This window comes from Erythrolamprus reginae, chromosome 1, assembly GCF_031021105.1.
Source record: "Erythrolamprus reginae isolate rEryReg1 chromosome 1, rEryReg1.hap1, whole genome shotgun sequence".
NCBI lineage: Eukaryota > Metazoa > Chordata > Lepidosauria > Squamata > Dipsadidae > Erythrolamprus > Erythrolamprus reginae.
Genome location: NC_091950.1, coordinates 165092579 through 165111888, shown reverse-complemented (window position 1 = coordinate 165111888; position 19310 = coordinate 165092579). Strand labels below are relative to the sequence as shown.

General features: G+C 41.7%; 1 protein-coding gene across 6 annotated transcripts in view; it reads left to right on the top strand.

Moving 5' to 3' along the window:
• NCKAP5 (NCK associated protein 5) overlaps positions 1-16832 on the top strand; it is an 845077-nt gene extending 828245 nt beyond the window's left edge. For all 6 annotated transcript variants that reach the window (XM_070731175.1, XM_070731183.1, XM_070731191.1 and 3 more), the window contains one exon: positions 15496-16832. In XM_070731175.1, the coding sequence (XP_070587276.1) occupies positions 15496-15512 (17 nt within the window). In that variant the 3' untranslated portion in view covers positions 15513-16832. The remainder of the gene's footprint in view (positions 1-15495) is intronic.
• Positions 16833-19310: the final 2478 nt, after the last annotated feature.

Below are 19310 nucleotides of genomic sequence, written 5' to 3'. Positions count from 1 at the left end.
GCCCCACTATGTCTTACTTTTGGGGTATGTCTTATATTGGAAAAAAAATTGTCAAATTTTTTGTTTTAACCATAAAATTAACATTTATTAACAACCTGAACAGTATTGTATTCACCACAAAACAGCAGATGATACCCCAGTATGCCAGTGTGTATGTTTTACTGATGTATGATTAATACTGTGTGCATTACCGCATTTTAAGCAGGAGGCGGCAGTGACAAGTGCAGGGGACGGCGCAGTGACGTATGGAGAGGGGGACGGCGCAGTGACGTATGGAGAGGGGGGCGGCGCGGAAGTGGGCAGGAGGCGGCACTCATTAAGATCAGAGGGAGGTGGCAGACGCGGCGACGTATGGAGAGGGGGACGGTGCGGACGTGGGCAGGAGGCGGCGCGCAGCTAGATGAGAGGGAGGCGGCAATATGTCTTACTTTCGGGGTATGGCTTATATTAGCCGACCCCCCTGAAACTCCCGATATGTCTTACAATCGGGGGTGTCTTACTATTGGGGAAACAGGGTAGTATGGATTATGAGTTCATATTGATTGATTGAACAAATAGAGATATCTTGAAGATTTTACATGTGAACAGCTTGGAAATTATTCCTCTGTGTTTTTATTTTATCTTTTTAATTAGATACAAACTTGGTCAATTCTTCTGATCAGAAATTTGGTGTGAAATGGAAGGCCTTGGGTTATAGTTATACAATTGATCCTGTTAAACTGGATTTCCATTCCAAAGCAGCCATTTGTGTACTTTACAATTTTCTTTTTCTCTGTTGAATATTTCGAAGGCATATTTTGTGAAGAGGAGAAAGCTTTTTATTTTATTTTATTTAATTCGGCTTATCTGAACCCAACTGATCTTTGCATATGACTCAAAGGAAAATGTTATTTAGGATTAACAGCTAATAGGATGGTTTCAAATTGGTGCTTATTCTAAAGTGAATAAAAATAGCTATAGAGCATTATATTACTTCACTACATAATAAAGTTGAATGTGTTAATGCTACACTTCTTAATATTATGCAAAAAGTACAATCAATCCTTTCAGAAATAATCCTTATACATTGTATGCAGTCTTAATTGCTGTACACATTGTATCGTAACATAAGGATATCTTGTTAAAGTACTTTTACAATCATTTTCCATTGTCATTCCATTATTTTTTTACTAGTCTCATGCAAACGGATATTCCTTGCAAAGAGGTTTTTTTTTTGTCATGGTGCCTCATGAGGAGACCCACCCTCCAATCTATCACAATTCACTTCCAAATCAGAGAGTAAGCAATGGCTGGTCCATAAATTTAAATTTCCATATTGAAAATCTGATTAGAGTTAAAGAAGCATAAAAGAGTTTTCCATGTTGTACAATTTTCTCTTATGGCCAAGGATAAATAGTTTGGTGGTAAATTTTAATAAGAGGCATAGCTGACTTTTCAAAGTAGCAATTTTGAAGGAGCCTTAAAAATGGAAAATATTTTATGGTAAAGCCGTATAATAACTTTATAAAAGAACACATTTATGAATGCTTAATTATTATGAGCCTGAGCTGTATGTAGGTCTTGTGTGATATCTCTATTTCTCCAAATTCCTTTCAAGATAATTTTAAAATATGTATTAGACATTTCCCATTTCCATTAGAGATGGCATAAGTTAGAAAGAGTGTCTTGGGGTGCTTGGATATATACAAGAGCCCCCAGTTTAGGAATGGTGATGGTGGTATAGATTGGGGAAGACATATGTGAGGGGGGAAGGATTCACAGGAATTAAATTCTCCCTCTCCCTCCCTATATCTCTTCCCTTTTCAGCAAGCAGGTAAGTAGTTGCTACTGGGTGGGGAAGGGAACGAGTCTGGCTGGGAAATTGCCATGGACATTTAAAATGAAGATCACATGACCACAGCATCAGTGTAGCAGCCAGTAACCTGAAACAACCAAATTTTATTCCCTTAGGAGTTGAGGTACCTTGATTTATAAAATTGCTGCTCTACAATGGCTTCATTTCATCCAGGTAAAGGTCATGGCAATAAGAGTTTTAGTAGCATATAGATACCATAATTAAGAACTCAATATTTCAAGTATTGATTGAAAAAATAGCAGGTAGACACCCAGATGAAACAAGAAAGAAATGGTGGCAGCACTAGTTGCTAATGCAACACAAATTTAAGATAGTTTGTTTTATATTATTCTAACTATTTTTATTACGGAATTAGCTAAATGTTGGAGTGAGGGGGATTTTCTACTCTATTCTTTCTCTTTCTCTCACTCTCTCTCCTCTCTTCATTTCTTCGTAAATAATTATTAATATAGGATTTATAGAATGTTAGATACTGAGGTTTTGTTTTGGCTCTTTTCTTTTTTCTCTCTTTTTCTTTGCTCTTGATTTTAAAGTTTAGTACTACTTTTAATGTTAGAGAGATGGAGTTATGTGAGGGGAGGGAGAAGGTAGAAAGTAAAGAAATTATTTAAAGCACATTAATGATATGGAAATTTGGCATATGTATATGGTTGGATATTGGTATTCTGTTTTGTTATTTACATATGTTTTATCTTAAGGTGGAGAAAAATTTAAAAAAATACCCAGAAAAAAGTATTTCAAGTATTGTTTGCAGGAGAAGGCTTCTATTCATCTATTGTGGAGAACCCATCGCTGTTTTCTCCAGTCATTTAGGAATGGAGTATGCCGTTTTGTGTATTTTAATATAGTTTCACACACAACTGTGGAGGAATGAAAATGGATACAAAGTTTTTTAAAAAGTATTTGCTAACATTTACTGAAACATTCATACCTCTCTTGCTATTTCTTCATTTAAATTTATACTGCAAGGCATACTAATGCTTTTTATTCTTTTTAGTTCAAGAAAAGAAATGGTGTTATGTGACATGTTATTTCAACATGCAGAAGAATAGACATTCTTAAGCATGTAAAGTACGAAAACAATGTCATATGAGTAGACCATACTTTGAGCATCATATTTGTTAGTTTTATATCCAGCCTTTTTTCCCAAGGAGCTTAAGACAAAGTTTACAGCATTTTCTCTTATAAATTTTCCCTTAACAATCATATGGGAGAAGTTACTGTCATAAAATCAGAAGTGAGAACCCTTGTATAAACCTGAACCTGAAAGTGGCTACCCCATCTTCAAATTACACATCTTAATTATTACTTTGTTCTCACCTCTTGAGATGATTGAAACATGTCTACACGAGTACAAAAGTAGAAATAATCTACCACTGGTGTGCATCACTTTCTGGTGATAGTAGTCATTTCTCTTTTGGAGAAATAAGTGTACATATTAAGTCAATGGATTAAAAAAATATAAAATTACTAATATTAAACATAAGGGCACTGTTGCATTCTTTGTTCTTCCCTTCCCTCCACAGTGGCTGATTGAACATTTGGAAAATAAGCTAAATATCTGAAGTTATTCAGAGTCCATGTGTCAAGATCCAGATAATAATGATTTTCAGTCACTCCAGTAGGCTAGATTTGATCTGAACCAATGACCTGAAGGTTAAAGGCTCCATATACTATTACTAAACTTCTGAGCAATCAATTCCCAGGATACACTATGTATCTGATATCCTGCAAGGTGGCCCTTATCAGCAAGAAGAGGGACTGATTCACACTAAAAGTGCATTAGTAAAATAATGATTTAAACATGAGAACCTCTGAACCAAACTATTGCTAGCAGCTGAGATTAGTAATAGGGTCAGATGAAGTCTCAGGATGTTGATCTGAATGTTTAATATATCAAGTTAATTATGTTTGATATATTGAATGTTGTTATATTCTCTTTTTTTGGTACCACTGCAAAGGCTGTTTCAGGTGTCTAGAAAATCATTACCATATTTGTAATGAAGATAATCTCAAATCTGTATCTAGATTTGTTAGGAAAATTGAAATATTTATATTAATATCAAACTTAGTTGAGGTAATCAGAATGCTTCTTGAAATAGTTACAAAATTATTTCAAATAAACATCTCATTCTGTATCTGTCAAGCTTTTCAGAATTCATAATACAGAAATAAGGAATTATACAAAGGTTGAGATGGACAAAAGTAGAAATTAATCAGATTGAAAAGAATGTGACATAATCTGTTTCAGCTCAAAGATGATAGGTTGTCCTTGGCTTTTTCATAAACAATTGGAATTGCTACATTATTTCACTGACATGAAAGAATAATACTTCTATAATTTTATTCTTAACTTAATTTTTAAAGAACAAGGTATATCATTGAGTTTATTTTTAAACTTATAATTAATTGCACATATTTTGTAATCATCTGTCCATATGTGTATTGAAGGTTGTATTATATAACCTCTTTATTCCAATGACAGCAGGATGCAGATATTAATCTGCTTTGCAAATGAAATAGCCTTGAATATTAAAATAAGTTATTTGAGAGGGTCTTCCTTTGTTTAACAATTGTTTCATGAGCATTTTAGACTCACTTCTATGACTGCCATTTTATGGGTAGAGCAGAATTTTATTCTCAACGACTTGTTACAAAAATGAAAAATTTCCATCACAGCCCTTATTTATTTTACTATATGTCATTTCAGTTAGGAATAGAATAGAACAGAACAGAACGGAATTCTTTATTGGCCAAGTCTGATTGGACAGACAAGGAATTTGTCTTTGGTGCATATGCTTCCAGTGTACCTAAAAGATACATTTGTCAAGAATCATGAAGTACAACACTAAATGATTGTCATAGGGTATACAAATAGCAGCCAGTAAACAATATTAATATAAATATTAAGGATACAAGCTACAAATTATAAGTGGAAGGAGATGGGTGATAGGAATGATGAGAAGGGAAGCCGCTGGAGCCGACTCAGCATTTGCCACCACCAGAGCCGTCTCAGCAGTTGCCACCGCCGGAGCCAACTCTGCAGTTGCTGCCGGCACTGCCTCCCATCCCATCTTGGCAACATTCTATATATAAGACACACCCAATTTTTAAAGCACTTTTTTGAGGTAAAAAGGTGTGTCTAACCTAGTTACTAACCTAGAATCAGACATTCAGTTCTTTTCCAAAAATAGATATGAACCTCATACCTGAGCCACTCCGAGTCTTCGGAAAGGGGCGGCATACAAATGTAATTAATAATAATAATAATAATAATAATAAATAATAATAATAATAATACCGTGTTTCCCCGATAGTAAGACCCCCCCGATTGTAAGACATATGGGGGCTTTCAGGGGGTCGGCTAATATAAGCCATACCCTGAAAGTAAGACGTATGTCTTACTTTCGGGGAAACGGTACTAAAAGCGAGGGAGGCGTTGGAGCAGTTCGCGGCGCCGTGGCGGCGGTTCCCTCCGCTTTGACGGCGCTGGTCCGCTCGCTCGTCCCTGCAACTGACCCGTTTCCCCGACACGCGTCTGGAGGGGAGGAGCCGCTCTGCGCAGTTGGGCAGCCCTGCCTGCCGGAAAGGAGGCGGGCGAAGGAGGGCGCAGCTCCGGCCACCCGCTCGACTCGCTTCTACAACTTCGGACCAGCGCCGTCCTTCGCCTCGCATTTCCGGGTTGGCGAGCCTGGATTGTTTTTCCTGCGAGCGCTGGTCCCCGCTAAGCCTTCTGCGCCTGACTCGGCGAGGCGAGAGGGAAGAAGGAGAAGCGCAAGTGGATGCGGAGCGAAGGACGGATAAATGCCTCCCGGGCGCTCCGCATCCACTTGCGCTTCTCCTTCTTCCCTCTCGCCTCGCCGAGTCAGGCGCAGAAGGCTTAGCGGGGACCAGCGCTCGCAGGAAAAACAATCCAGGCTCGCCAACCCGGAAATGCGAGGCAAAGGACGGCGCTGGTCCGAAGTTGTAGAAGCGAGCCGAGCGGGCGGCCGAAGCTGCGCCCTCCTTCGCCCGCCTCCTTTCCGGCAGGCAGGGCTGCCCAACTGCGCAGAGCGGCTCCTCCCCTCCAGACGCGTGTCGGGGAAACGGGTCGGTTGCAGGGACAAGCGAGCGGACCAGCGCCGTCAAAGCGGAGGGAACCGCCGCCAGGGCTGCTGCCGCGCTGCCGATCAGATCAGCTGCTGGGCGGCCGAAGAAATCTTCCCTGGGTCTTCCCGACTTCACCCTGTCAATTTGGTGAGTGGAGGCGGGAAACGGCGGGGGGGGTTTATGTAAGACATACCCCGAAAGTAAGACCTAGTGGGGCTTTTGGGGGTAAAAAGAAAGTAAGACACTGTCTTACTATCGGGGAAACACGGTACCTGTCTACTCTTAAAATCTATCAGCAGCAAGCGCTGATTTCACCCTACATGTCTCATCATTTTGAAAAATCTTCCCTTCATCAGGTCATAGATGCTGAACCCAGTAATTTTTACAGGACTGAACATGTATCAGTAACAGGACAATGCAATTTTGGGGCAAACATACTCTTTCAGCCCAACTTACCTCAAAGTCTTGATTGTTGGGAGTGTAAGAGGGCAAATCGCTGTATATGCCAGTGATGGCCAACCTTTTTTGATTTGCATGCCAAAAGGGGTGTGTGTGGGTGTGCTAGTGTGCCTGCATGTGCCCAAACCCCTTCCCTCCCCCCTATTCATGTGCACACACACCCACGCTACTCCCCATGCATGCGCATAGGCCTTTCTGAAGCCTGGTAGGAGGTGGTGGGTTCATACTCAGTGTGGTCCAGAGAGCTGCACTGGTATGAACCCACTGATTTTTGCCAAATTTTTTTCCGGCATCTCCATGCCAGAACACGCCCTCCCACCCACTCCCATCATCTTAATGTTGACCTTTACAGCTGAGAGCTTCTTCCACACAGAGATGCCAGGGAAAATATCACCATAAATCGGCGAGGCTCTCTGGACCACACTGGCATGAACTCACCACTGAAAAAAAAAATGCCTAAACAGGCTAACTGGAAGTGCATTTTCTGAACTTCCGGTTTGTCAGTTGGGTGATTCTTTTTGCATCCGGGGTTTCAGGGAAGCTTCCCTGAAGCGTCCGGAGGACAAAACGGCCTTTCTCAAGGCCAAAAATCAGCTGGTCAGCGCGCACAAGCATAGAAAAGTCTCACGTGCCGTCCCATATGGCTCCGTGTGCCATCTGTGGCACGCATGCCATATGTTCACCATCACAGGTATATGCCATTTTGAACTTCTACATAAAAGGCAACATATAAACATATAGATTATAATGGCACACCTTTCTCGCTTGAAAATAAATTACTTTTGAAGCAGGTGGTCCTGGGCACTCCTAAACATTCATATTATGTTGTAAACTCTTTTTTAACATCCTTTTTAGGCTAGGACAAGATATGTTTAAAACATAGTTAACACCTTAGTTTTGGGGGAGGAAAACAAGGAAAAAAGGCCTCTGCCTCCCAGCAATTTGCCAAACAGTGAACAGCAAACAGCACAGATGATAGTTTGCTGTATATTTCTGTGCATGTCTGCCTCACCCATAGAAATAGCAAAGAATTGGAGAAATGTACATTATGGCAGTATATTAATGCCAGAAAGTTTTCTTAAGTGTAATCATGTAACTCCTCCCAATTATTTAAATAGATCTACTCCAAACATGACTAAGTCAGGATTTAACTCAGATTTTTCTGGGTGCTTGGACAGGGAATAAACCTCTGCCAGCGTCCAGAGAAAATAAACGCTCCCTTTGCTCTGGGCAGCTGAGGAGTCACCACAGCGAATGAAAGGCGCTGGCTAGAAAGCGAGCGAGAAGAGAGGGGAGCCCTTAAGCATGGGAAGGAAAAGGCAGCAGGTAGCAGCAGCAGCAGCCAGTGTATGAGAGGCAACCTTGCGCTGAGTGTATGGGAGGCGCGTACTCCACACTGTCTGAGTCACTCTTTTTTTTTTAAGCCTTAAAGTTTTGGATTTTTTTGATTTCCCTCACCTCACCTTCTTCCTTCAGCAGTGACTGTCCTTCTCCTCTTCTTCCTCCTCCCACCCAAATTCCGAGCTTTTATTTTTTTCCCAATGGGTTTGCACACATTATTTGCTTTTACATTGATTCCTATGGGAAAAATTGCTTCTACTTAAGAACATTTCTACTTAAGAACCTGGTCACAGAACGAATTAAGTTCTTAAGTAGAGGTAGCACTGTATATGTAATTGTGTTGATAATTTTACTGTTTGCATATATGTGTAAAATTTTAATTGAACTAGATCAAGGCTGTCAAACTCATGGTCCCATGAGAAAACATCACACACTGACCACAGCCGTGTCCAGTTTAGTGGGGGGGGGAGTCCCAATATGTCACATGACACTGCTGTGACAACGCAAGTTTGAGAGCCCTGAACTAAATTGTAACAGAATCAAAGTAGAATACAGTGATCCCTCGGTTAGCGCGGGGGTTACGTTCCAAGACCTCCCGCGCTAACCGATTTCCGCGTTATACTGGATGCGGAAGTAAAAAAAACCTTCTGCGCATGCGCGCCCTGGCCGCACATGCGCAGAAGGTGGAGCGACGCAAATTCGGAGGCTGGCAATACAATGGTGATTTTTCCGGGCTCCTTGCCGCTACCCCCCGCCCGCCCGATTCGCCCCGCTCACCGGCTTTCTTGGGGCAGCGCTGGCGGCAATGGCAAACCTCCCTCCTTCCCTTCTCTCCTTCCTCTCACCGGCTTTCTTGGGGCAGCGCTGGCGGCAATGGCAAACCTCCCTCCTTCCCTTCTCTCCTTCCTCTCACCGGCTTTCTTGGGGCAGCGCTGGCGGCAATGGCAAACCTCCCTCCTTCCCTTCTCTCCTTCCTCTCACCGGCTTTCTTGGGGCAGCGCTGGCGGCAATGGCAAACCTCCCTCCTTCCCTTCTCTCCTTCCTCTCACCGGCTTTCTTGGGGCAGCGCTGGCGGCAATGGCAAACCTCCCTCCTTCCCTTCTCTCCTTCCTCTCACCGGCTTTCTTGGGGCAGCGCTGGCGGCAATGGCAAACCTCCCTCCTTCCCTTCTCTCCTTCCTCTCACCGGCTTTCTTGGGGCAGCGCTGGCGGCAATGGCAAACCTCCCTCCTTCCCTTCTCTCCTTCCTCTCACCGGCTTTCTTGGGGCAGCGCTGGCGGCAATGGCAAACCTCCCTCCTTCCCTTCTCTCCTTCCTCTCACCGGCTTTCTTGGGGCAGCGCTGGCGGCAATGGCAAACCTCCCTCCTTCCCTTCTCTCCTTCCTCTCACCGGCTTTCTTGGGGCAGCGCTGGCGGCAATGGCAAACCTCCCTCCTTCCCTTCTCTCCTTCCTCTCACCGGCTTTCTTGGGGCAGCGCTGGCGGCAATGGCAAACCTCCCTCCTTCCCTTCTCTCCTTCCTCTCACCGGCTTTCTTGGGGCAGCGCTGGCGGCAATGGCAAACCTCCCTCCTTCCCTTCTCTCCTTCCTCTCACCGGCTTTCTTGGGGCAGCGCTGGCGGCAATGGCAAACCTCCCTCCTTCCCTTCTCTCCTTCCTCTCACCGGCTTTCTTGGGGCAGCGCTGGCGGCAATGGCAAACCTCCCTCCTTCCCTTCTCTCCTTCCTCTCACCGGCTTTCTTGGGGCAGCGCTGGCGGCAATGGCAAACCTCCCTCCTTCCCTTCTCTCCTTCCTCTCACCGGCTTTCTTGGGGCAGCGCTGGCGGCAATGGCAAACCTCCCTCCTTCCCTTCTCTCCTTCCTCTCACCGGCTTTCTTGGGGCAGCGCTGGCGGCAATGGCAAACCTCCCTCCTTCCCTTCTCTCCTTCCTCTCACCGGCTTTCTTGGGGCAGCGCTGGCGGCAATGGCAAACCTCCCTCCTTCCCTTCTCTCCTTCCTCTCACCGGCTTTCTTGGGGCAGCGCTGGCGGCAATGGCAAACCTCCCTCCTTCCCTTCTCTCCTTCCTCTCACCGGCTTTCTTGGGGCAGCGCTGGCGGCAATGGCAACCCTCCCTCCCTTCTCTCCCTCCCTCCTTCCCTCCCTCCCTCCTTCCTTCCCTCCTTCTCTCCCTCCCTCCCTTCTCTCCCTCCCTCCTTCCTTCCCTCCTTCTCTCCCTCCCTTCTCTCCCTCCCTCCTTCCTTCCCTCCTTCTCTCCTTCCCTTCTCTCCCTCCCTCCTTCCTTCCCTCCTTCTCTTCTCTCCCTCCCTTCTCTCCCTCCCTCCTTCCTTCCCTCCTTCTCTTCTCTCCCTCCCTCCCTTCTCTCCCTCCCTCCCTTCTCTCCCTCCTTTCTCAAAAAGCACTTAAACTGTAACTGTACTGTACTGTACTGTGTAATGACAGAATAAAACCCCCCAGCCCTCACCTGTGTTTGAATTTCATTCATTCACTCAGTCATTCATTCATTCATTCTTCTGTACAGACTGTGTGCCACTCAGTCCCAACACTTTTAACCCATAAATTACCATTTCCCATCCCCTTAATTACCATTACCTACTGTACACATTGAATAAGACTCTTAAGTTATGAACAATAACATATTTATTTACATTTTTTGGGGTGGGGTGGGGTGGGGGTTAGCATAACTGGGATACAGTAACTAGGGATCTTCTTCTATCACCATTTCTACAATGGACGCTGCAGGTGATGGTGTGACAGACCTCTTGGTTTTTGTGACAAACATGGTCATGGGCAGTTGTTGGCGCCGTTTCTTTTTCTGGGCTAACATGGATCTGTATGGTGCAAAGATGTTGTCAAGGGAGGCATTAAACTGTATAGAGCGAGTCATGTTGGGATCCCAAAGTTCCACCATGCGTTGTACATTTGAAGTGGCTCTGTTCAGTTCTGCAAGCCGCTCAAGCGTTAGGCCAACATCTTCTTCTTCCTCAGCTTGTTCAGCTTCCGCTTCCTCCTCTTCTTCACTCGCTGACCTGGTCAGCTCCTCCAGATCTTTGTCTGTCAGCGGTAGGCCATGCTCATCAAGCAAACCATTGACTTCCTCTGCTGTCATGTCAACGAAGCCTTCTCCACCCAGTGCCTGTGCCAGCTTCACAGAGGTCTGGACTGCAGCATCTTGGATTTCTTCGGGAGCAAATCCCTTGTAATCATGCACCACTTCTGGCCACAATTTCCTCCAGCAGGCATTCATTGTCTGTGTCTTCATATCTGTCAAGGCATTCTGAATGTTCTTCAGACAAGATGCAATTGTGTACTGACGCCAGTAGGCCTTCAATGTGAAGTTGTCATCAGCATCCATTGCTTCCACGATGCTTCCAAGAGAATTGCGTGTGTACAGTGCCTTAAATGCACGGATAATACCTTGATCCATCGGCTGGATAAGCGATGTGGTGTTTGGTGGCAAGAATTCAACTTGCACCCCATCATGTTCATGGTCCAGGTGATCATGGCTGCCAGCATTGTCCATTAGGAGAAGCACTTTGAAATCAAGTCCTTGCGAGCCAAATACACCTCCACCTGTGGGATGAAGCAGTGATGAAACCAGTCCCGCGTGAGGGGTTTTGTAATCCATGCTTTAGCATTATGCATCCAGTACACTGGCAATGCATTCTTATTTCTGTTCTTGAGGGCTCTTGGATTTTGTGACTTATAAATTAGCCCTGGCTTCAGCAAAAAGCCTGCTGCATTCCCACACATGATCAAAGTCACTCGATCTTTCATGGCCTTAAAGCCAGGGGCTTTGGCTTCATCTTGCATCAAGAAAGTCCTTGAAGGCATCCTCTTCCAGAACAGGCCTGTTTCGTCCATGTTGAACACCTGTTCTGGAAGGTAGCCCCCTTCTGCAATTAGCTCTTTAAACGTGCGCTGGACAAAGTTTTCTGCTGCACCTGTATCTGCTGAGGCAGCTTCTCCGTGCAATGACACACTCTTCAGGCCATAGCGCCGTTGAAATTTTTCAAACCACCCTTTGCTTGCTGTGAATGTGGCTGGGGCTGAGGCTGAGGCTGAGGCTGCAGAATGACAGGAAAGGGAGAGAGAAGTGACTTGAATGAAAGCATAAAGAGTAAATGCCCACCTCCTTCCCTCCTTCCTTCCTTCCCTCCTTCCCTCTCTTCTCTCCCTCCCTCCCTCCTTCCCTCCTTCCTTCTCTTCCCTCCTTCCCTCTCTTCTCTCCCTCCCTCCCTCCTTCCCTCCTTCCTTCTCTTCTCTCCCTCCCTCCCTCCTTCCTTCTCTTCTCTCCTTCCCTCCTTCCTTCTCTTCTCTCCCTCCCTCCCTCCTTCTCTTCTCTCCCTCCCTCCTTCCCTCCCTCCCTCCTTCCCTTCTCTCCTTCCCTCCCTCCCTCCTTCCCTCCTTCCCTCCTTCCCTGCTCCTTCCTTAAAAAACACTTAAATACAGTATCTAATGACAGAATAAAAAACCCCAGCCCTTACCTGCGTTTCCCTCATCTGCATCACCTTCTTCTGTGTCTTCAAGACGGTTGTACAATTGTTGTGCTTTGGTTCTTATAGTGTTGGTATCCAAAGCAATGCTCTTTTTGCGGCAGTCTTGTACCCACAGGGACAAAGCAGCTTCCATCTTCATAAGCCGTTTGTTTCTAGGCGTCACCATTCTTTTTGCAGCCTTGTTGAATGCCATCAGAGAACTTTGCCTTATCTTTTTCTCGTCGTCACGAATGGTTCGCACACTCGATTCGTTGATCCCATACTGCCGACCAACATCTGCATAAGAGCGTCCCTCTTTCAGCATGTCCAAAATGTCAATTTTCTCTTTAATTGTGAGTATCCTCCTGGTCTTTTTAGCGTCGCCGCCAGCACTCCGAGCACAACGTTTAGGAGGCATCTTGCAACAAGTCTGAACAAGTTCCAAAAGTTCAGTTGCAAAGCTTTTTTTTGCGTTTGCAACGATTGGTCGAGATTTTGGCCAATCAGCAATCAGCATGACGTCATCGGGCGGGAAAAACCGTGGTATAGCAAAAAAACCGCGAACTTATTTTTTAATTAATATTTTTTGAAAAACCGCGTTGCAGCGTTTCGCGCTAATCGAGAACGCGTAAATCGAGGGACCACTGTACTTCAATTTAAATAGATCATATATGCTTCAGTGTGCTGTTCTTTGCATTGCTCCTTAAGGTGAAATGCTTTCTTTTCTGTGAATGGCGATGTTCTACTGCATAAGTCTCTATTAATAACCACAGTTTCACAAAATCCCTTGCTCTCTCATATGCAGTATGTGTACAAATCTTTAATAGATATTGACTATTACTTTAGCTGAGACCCACATTGAGTACACTTTTTACTGGGGCCTATTTAATGGGAAGTTTCAGTCAATAAATGAACTTCTGATGGCTGACCTCACTCTCACAACATAGCCTGATTGCAAGGACACAGAAATGAATAACTGTGTAATGCAAAAGCAAACACTGCTTTAATAAAGTATAATTTGGATTGAAAACATAATAATAATTAGTAAAAAATAGAGTTTTAAAAACATAAGTAGCTAGTACTAGCTGGGTCAAGAATTAGGGTTCAATTATGGAAACTGCATTACAGATTTTACATTAACTGTACTTCATTTAACATTATCTGAAAATGTCACCCATAATATAAGGCATAAGAAATACATTATGTCTTTCTTTACAGAGTCAAGCAAAGACTGAATCATTTATTACTGAATGCCTGATCTTAAGCTTGCTGCTCTATTGCAATATATTTTCTTCTTTGATATATTCTGTATAATATTATCTATATTCTCAGGTGATCCTAAATCAGCCATTTCATTTGCTAACAAAATATAAAATAACAGTGTTTGGTCTTGGACTGCCAGTAGCTTATTGATCTATTCATTTCTTCCTGGCACTAATACTGAAAATGACAAATGAATGTAGTTGCCTTTATTATATGAATAGCACACTCCATTTAACAATGGATATAGCAAATGTGTGTATATCTCTAAATTCCCTAATATATTAAGGTTTATCATATATGATAACGTAAGATTAAAAAGAGCAAATTATATGAGAAAATTGGAAAGGGGGGTTGCATTATTACTAAACCTTTTTCTAAAATAACTGATAAGTCTTCTCCTAGCAAAGAGGTAAAATTGGCATTGTACAGTCCTGCTGTGTTTTTAATATAATGTGCAGATTCATTGCCTAGTGCTTATTTTATGTACCTTTTGCAACTCTTCTCAGAGCAGATGTGGCTAATATCTGATTGATAGTCTGAGGGTATTGGATCAGTTCAGTTTAATTTCCGTTCTTCTTAACTTTTATTAGAAAATAATTTTTGTTTAAAAAGATCAATTTGTTTTATATGCAAAAGATGATGTTATTTCTCTATCATGTTTTATTAGCATCTGCCATGTGTATATTTGTATGTGGTGTGTGAGAGGGAGAAAGAGGATAGAATTTTCTATTTCCCCCCAATTCGAAGTACAGTTAAATCCTGGGGTTAAGAATTAATTCTGTTCCTAATTCTGTCATCAAGGTGAATTTGTATGTAAAGTAGAACCATTTATTTTTATTTTTTTTCAAATGTTTGTCTTGCTAAGCAGCAGAGAAAAATGGGAGCTCTATGTGACTAAAAATGGAACATAACATAAGCCAAGGGACCACTGAACCCACATAGTGCTTTCCACTGAAACCGGTTGTACAATGTACTATAAATGTACACACTACTTCATGATACAACTTCAGTGATTCTTCGGTTCACTGGGAGAAAGCACTGTTTGCCATTTTGGTTAGATCTCATGGCCAGTCAGTCATTTGCACGTAGCGTGCTCATAACTTTGAGTTGCTTGTAAGCCAGAGGTTTATAACTTGGAGACTTTCTGTATAAAAGTTCCCAATACAAAAGCCTATTAAAAGAAATAATATCTTTATTTATGTTAATTGGAATGTAGAGGTCACTTTCATGCCACTGAAATAGCTGATACATATTTTAATCTGTGTATAAACCTTTGATAGACCAGTATTTCTGACTCAGTCCAGTAGAAGACACATTTAATCTTTATAAAATACAGTACCTAATTCCCTTGTAGTATATTTGTAAATATATATGGACTGGTTTGGAATGTCCGTTTTTCAAACCAGTGATGTAAAAGAGATAATAGCAACATTTCAATATTTTGCAAGGATTTTTAATTAAAATCTGATTCTATTAAAACTGAAAGAAACTACCAGTAGGTATGCCTAAGAATATTGAATTGATATTTTTGCTTTATATTCAAATGTTCCACTGATATTAGAAAGGCTTAACCTATCGTTCTTATCCAAAATGTCTATCTATGAATTCATATGTAATGAAGTTCATGAAAGATAAATATTTAGCTTTTTTGGCAAAAGATGTCCTTAAAAAATAATTGCTAAAGAATGGAAATGTAAATTACTTTGAAAACTTCAAACATACTTTACACATAGATTCCAGAAGCAGCTACTTAAAATGTAAATGGTGTTTTGCAAATTGAGTCCTGGTTGTCTGAGCTGAATCATTAAAGCTATGATTTATCCCAAAATTGACTATATTATTGCATTTAATTATAATAGAGGATTAAGCCCAAAAGTATTTGACAATCTATTTCTTTTCTTACTATGAATATTAGACAGCCAGTAATTGACCATTTATAGTATGGTTAACAATTTTACTTGTTTTTGTAAAGATTGTTTCTAATTCTTATTCTCTTGTTCTTAAATTGTTACAGAAATTGAAGCAACCTGAGGAAATGAAAAAAGATTATCAAGAAAAGGATGTCTAAAGTTTGCTCTCATTAAATTTAATCGCAACTGATACATTTTGTTCCATGGTAGGAGAACAGTGCAAACAAGGTTGAAGAACAAGAGGAAAATGGAAATAATGAAGAAATGTCTCTAAATAGTTCTTGAGATAGAGAACACACAAACTTTGAGAGGGGTTGTTTTGTATGATAGCTTTTCATCCAGTGCAAGCTCATACAATGTTCAAAGATATTCTACAGTGATGAAGCACTTAATGGAAGAACTAAATAAGATCAGTAAATATATTGAGAGCTGATAAGACTCATCCTAGCATCTATCCTGGTGTGATCGTGCAATGAAGAAAGGAGACTGCATCCTTGTGAAAAGAAAGAAAACAGAATACTTGTAACAGTTATAACTTTTAAAGTCTTAATTTGCACTTTCATGTATTATTGTACAGAAGTTGTAAAAATATTCTTTGACAAAGAAAAATATATTTGTAGAAAAACATGATAGCAATAAACACTAATTTGTGCCATGCTTCTGAAATGGCACATTACTAACTTTAAATACTGGTCTTAATATTAACAAAATTAGTGATCATTTTTATAAAATAAAGTTTTATAAGCATTCTAGTCTTAAAATCGTATGCAGCTCAATTGCTTTGTTTGCCAAAATTGAACTTGCCAAATTACATTAAAACCACTTGGATTACATTACACAACATTAAAATGCTGTTTTAAAGTAAGGTTTATTCTGAGTTCAAACATTTCCAAAAGATACTCCATCTATAGTCTTCTGCCATTGTTATATCTTATGCTGATTTAACATGTTTTCATATTTTATCTTAATGTTATTTCAGAATCATGGAGAAAAGGCCATTTAGATTTGTAATTTACATGTTAAATTTTTGTAATAAGGAGAAAATGGTGCTAGCAAAGGAATTTGTGAAGTTTTTTTCCTACAAAGACTGTTTATATGTGAGGGAAATGTCTATTTCAAAGGTGGAGTGTTATTTTTTCTAGATGTGGAGTATTTATAACAACTTTTGTACAGCAATCTGTAATCTAGCTGTTTGTGATACCTAGTCATCTTGTCTATAGCAAATTCCTATTCATTGTCTATAGCAAATTCCTATTCATTTTTCCTCAAAGTATGATGTACTATCAGTGTTATGTTATTAATACCTTTGTGCAATGTTACATTTTATGTTGTTTTCAAATATACAGTGCTGTCAGGGTGGACTTCATTCTCTCAGACTTTTATAAAATTTATTTTGGAATTTATTTCTGAATAAAAGTCATATCACATCTGGATATTCTAATATATATGGCAAAATAGTCATTTCAACAATGGGTTCAATTTAATTACACATTAAGAAAATAACCTAGAAGTAGACTAAAAGTATTTTTTTATTTGTGTAACATGAGAAAGCAACCTAGAAAAACGTAGCAATGTTTCCATAGGGTGGGAAAACAGCCAGATGAAAAGTAATGGCAATAATTCTCCAGCCATTTCTGTTCTCCAGCCACACAAATTTAAATGCTCCAGGACAAATGAGTGTGCAGATAGTTTGGTGAATTTGCTACATGGGAACATTTGATGCTAAATTCCAAGCTCTTTAGCACCTGTATCCTCTTGGGGGGAAAATGGTCAGCGTTGAAAACAAATAGGTAAAGCTGATCAGCTTTGAAATACTAGTTGTAATGCATATTTAAAAACAAAACACTCTTGTGCAAAATGGACTGTAGGGTGCTGTCAGTCAAGTCAAGTACCTATCATCATCAATCAAATTAAATTGCACCAATTCCATATTTTTTTCCTTAAGGATTTTATGTCAAAAAAAGATGATAATGAACCAATGAGAAAAAACAAGGGTTTTAACAAAATGTCTAGGTGCCCATAAAAGCAAGGACTGAGGCACAGTAAAAGCCTTCTCTGGAAACTCCCTACAGAATTTTTTTTTACCCTCCTAAACAGATTTCACGGGTGCTTTTAGTGAACAACTGTCAACTCTGGTAGATTTGTTCTCTCTCCACTGCATATTCCAGGAAAACACAAGGGTTTAGAGAAAAACGACTTAGAACCGTTATAAAATTTGGCTTTGATGCAGGTTCTTTATCAAACGTGTTATGGGACTATCCACTTTGTGTTACCTTTCATTTATAGATTTTTCTAAACTATTCTACCATTTTCTTGTGTGATTTGCCAAAACATTGACTAAAGAAAGGTGTTGCTCCTTTGGTTGCCTTTCCTGGTAGTACTACTAAATTTACTCTGAAAGCATGTATTGTGACTTCAGATTAAAACCTTACCTTGAAGTCTTCAATGCAAAAAATGGGCTCCAAGTATGGGGGGGAAGAGACATGTTAAAATTACGTGAGCATACCATACTTCATGATGCGCTGTCTCGTGGTGAGCTACTGCCCGGACAAGGGGAGGGGGGAAACACAGTGGAGTAGTGAATATGGAGTTCCACCCCAGAGCACCCAATTTGCACTGAAAGATGTTGAAAGAAAATGCAGGGCATCCTGCATAAGCCATGCCCAGAGTGTGGTAGTAAAAATTTTGGTAGTCCTTCACTGCATGACTGCCCTCACTTTGCAGTTTACATCAGCACCAAGTTTCCTATCCCATGTTTTAAATAATCTTGCCAATCCCTTGTTTCAGTAAATAACCATTTTCTCCTTATTAAGCCACCATGTGTAAGGGTTATTACACTTCCCTTCCTTTCCTGATTTATATAATCAATTCAGCCCTGAACAATCATTGGCATATTCCTGGTAGAAACATAGATAGATGTCTGTGTCCTAGGAAGCACGCTGTGAAATATACACCGCTGCTTATTCAGCTGCATGTTTCAAAATATGCCCTTCACAGTACATTTAGTTAGCCAGCTCTGGGCAATATTGGCAGCGAAGATTCTGTAGCCATTGGATAGACCAAGAGCTGAATTAAAGGTCTCTGATGCAGCAAGTGACCTCAGACCCATGTAACGCCACATCGTTTTGATCATTGGTTTCACCTCAGATGAATGGTTCACAAGTCACATCAAGCTATGAAATACATAAGACCATGATTTGGCTCACCCTGTATGCTAACTCACTGACTAATAATGCTATATGGAAAGTGTACACCGAATTCCAATGATGAACATCTCTTGATAACTTGTCACGATGATCCGACAAATACCGGGCAGGGTTTTTTTGATTGACTTCATTTAAAGACAACGGAGAAAAACCACGGGGATTCGTTCTTCCATGGCTCGCCTTTTCCGCTCCCAAGGCCAGACTAGAGGCTCCGAGTTACGGGCACGCAGGTGAAAACCGCCTCTTCTCCAAACTGACCTCCTTTGTGGCCAAGTGACTTTAGTAACGAGGGCGAGAGACAAGAGTCAGCCCTGCTCATCAGGTGTGCGCTCGGTTAGGGAAACCCGGTTGAAGGAAGGGCTGCTAAATCCTCGTCATTTTCTCAGCCTGAAAGAGGCTCAGCGGGTCGCAAAGACCTCCCAGCTCTCCCAAAAGGCGGTTGAACTTGAATGGGAAAAGCTAAGACCGCTTCGCAGACGGCGCGACCTCGCAAGACACGCGTTTCTCTCTCTCTCGATTTCCCATTGATATCTCTAAGGAAGCTCACCTGACTGGAAAAAAAGGCGCGAATGGCCGCCCAGAAACTTCCAATTGGCTCTTTATTCGCGCATTGGAGTCTCTTACTCGGGGTCTCGCTCGCCCTTTTAGTTTCGGGCTTTTTCCCCCGTCGAGCCAGCGTTTAAGTGCCCCCCCCCTCCTTGTCCTGCCTAGAT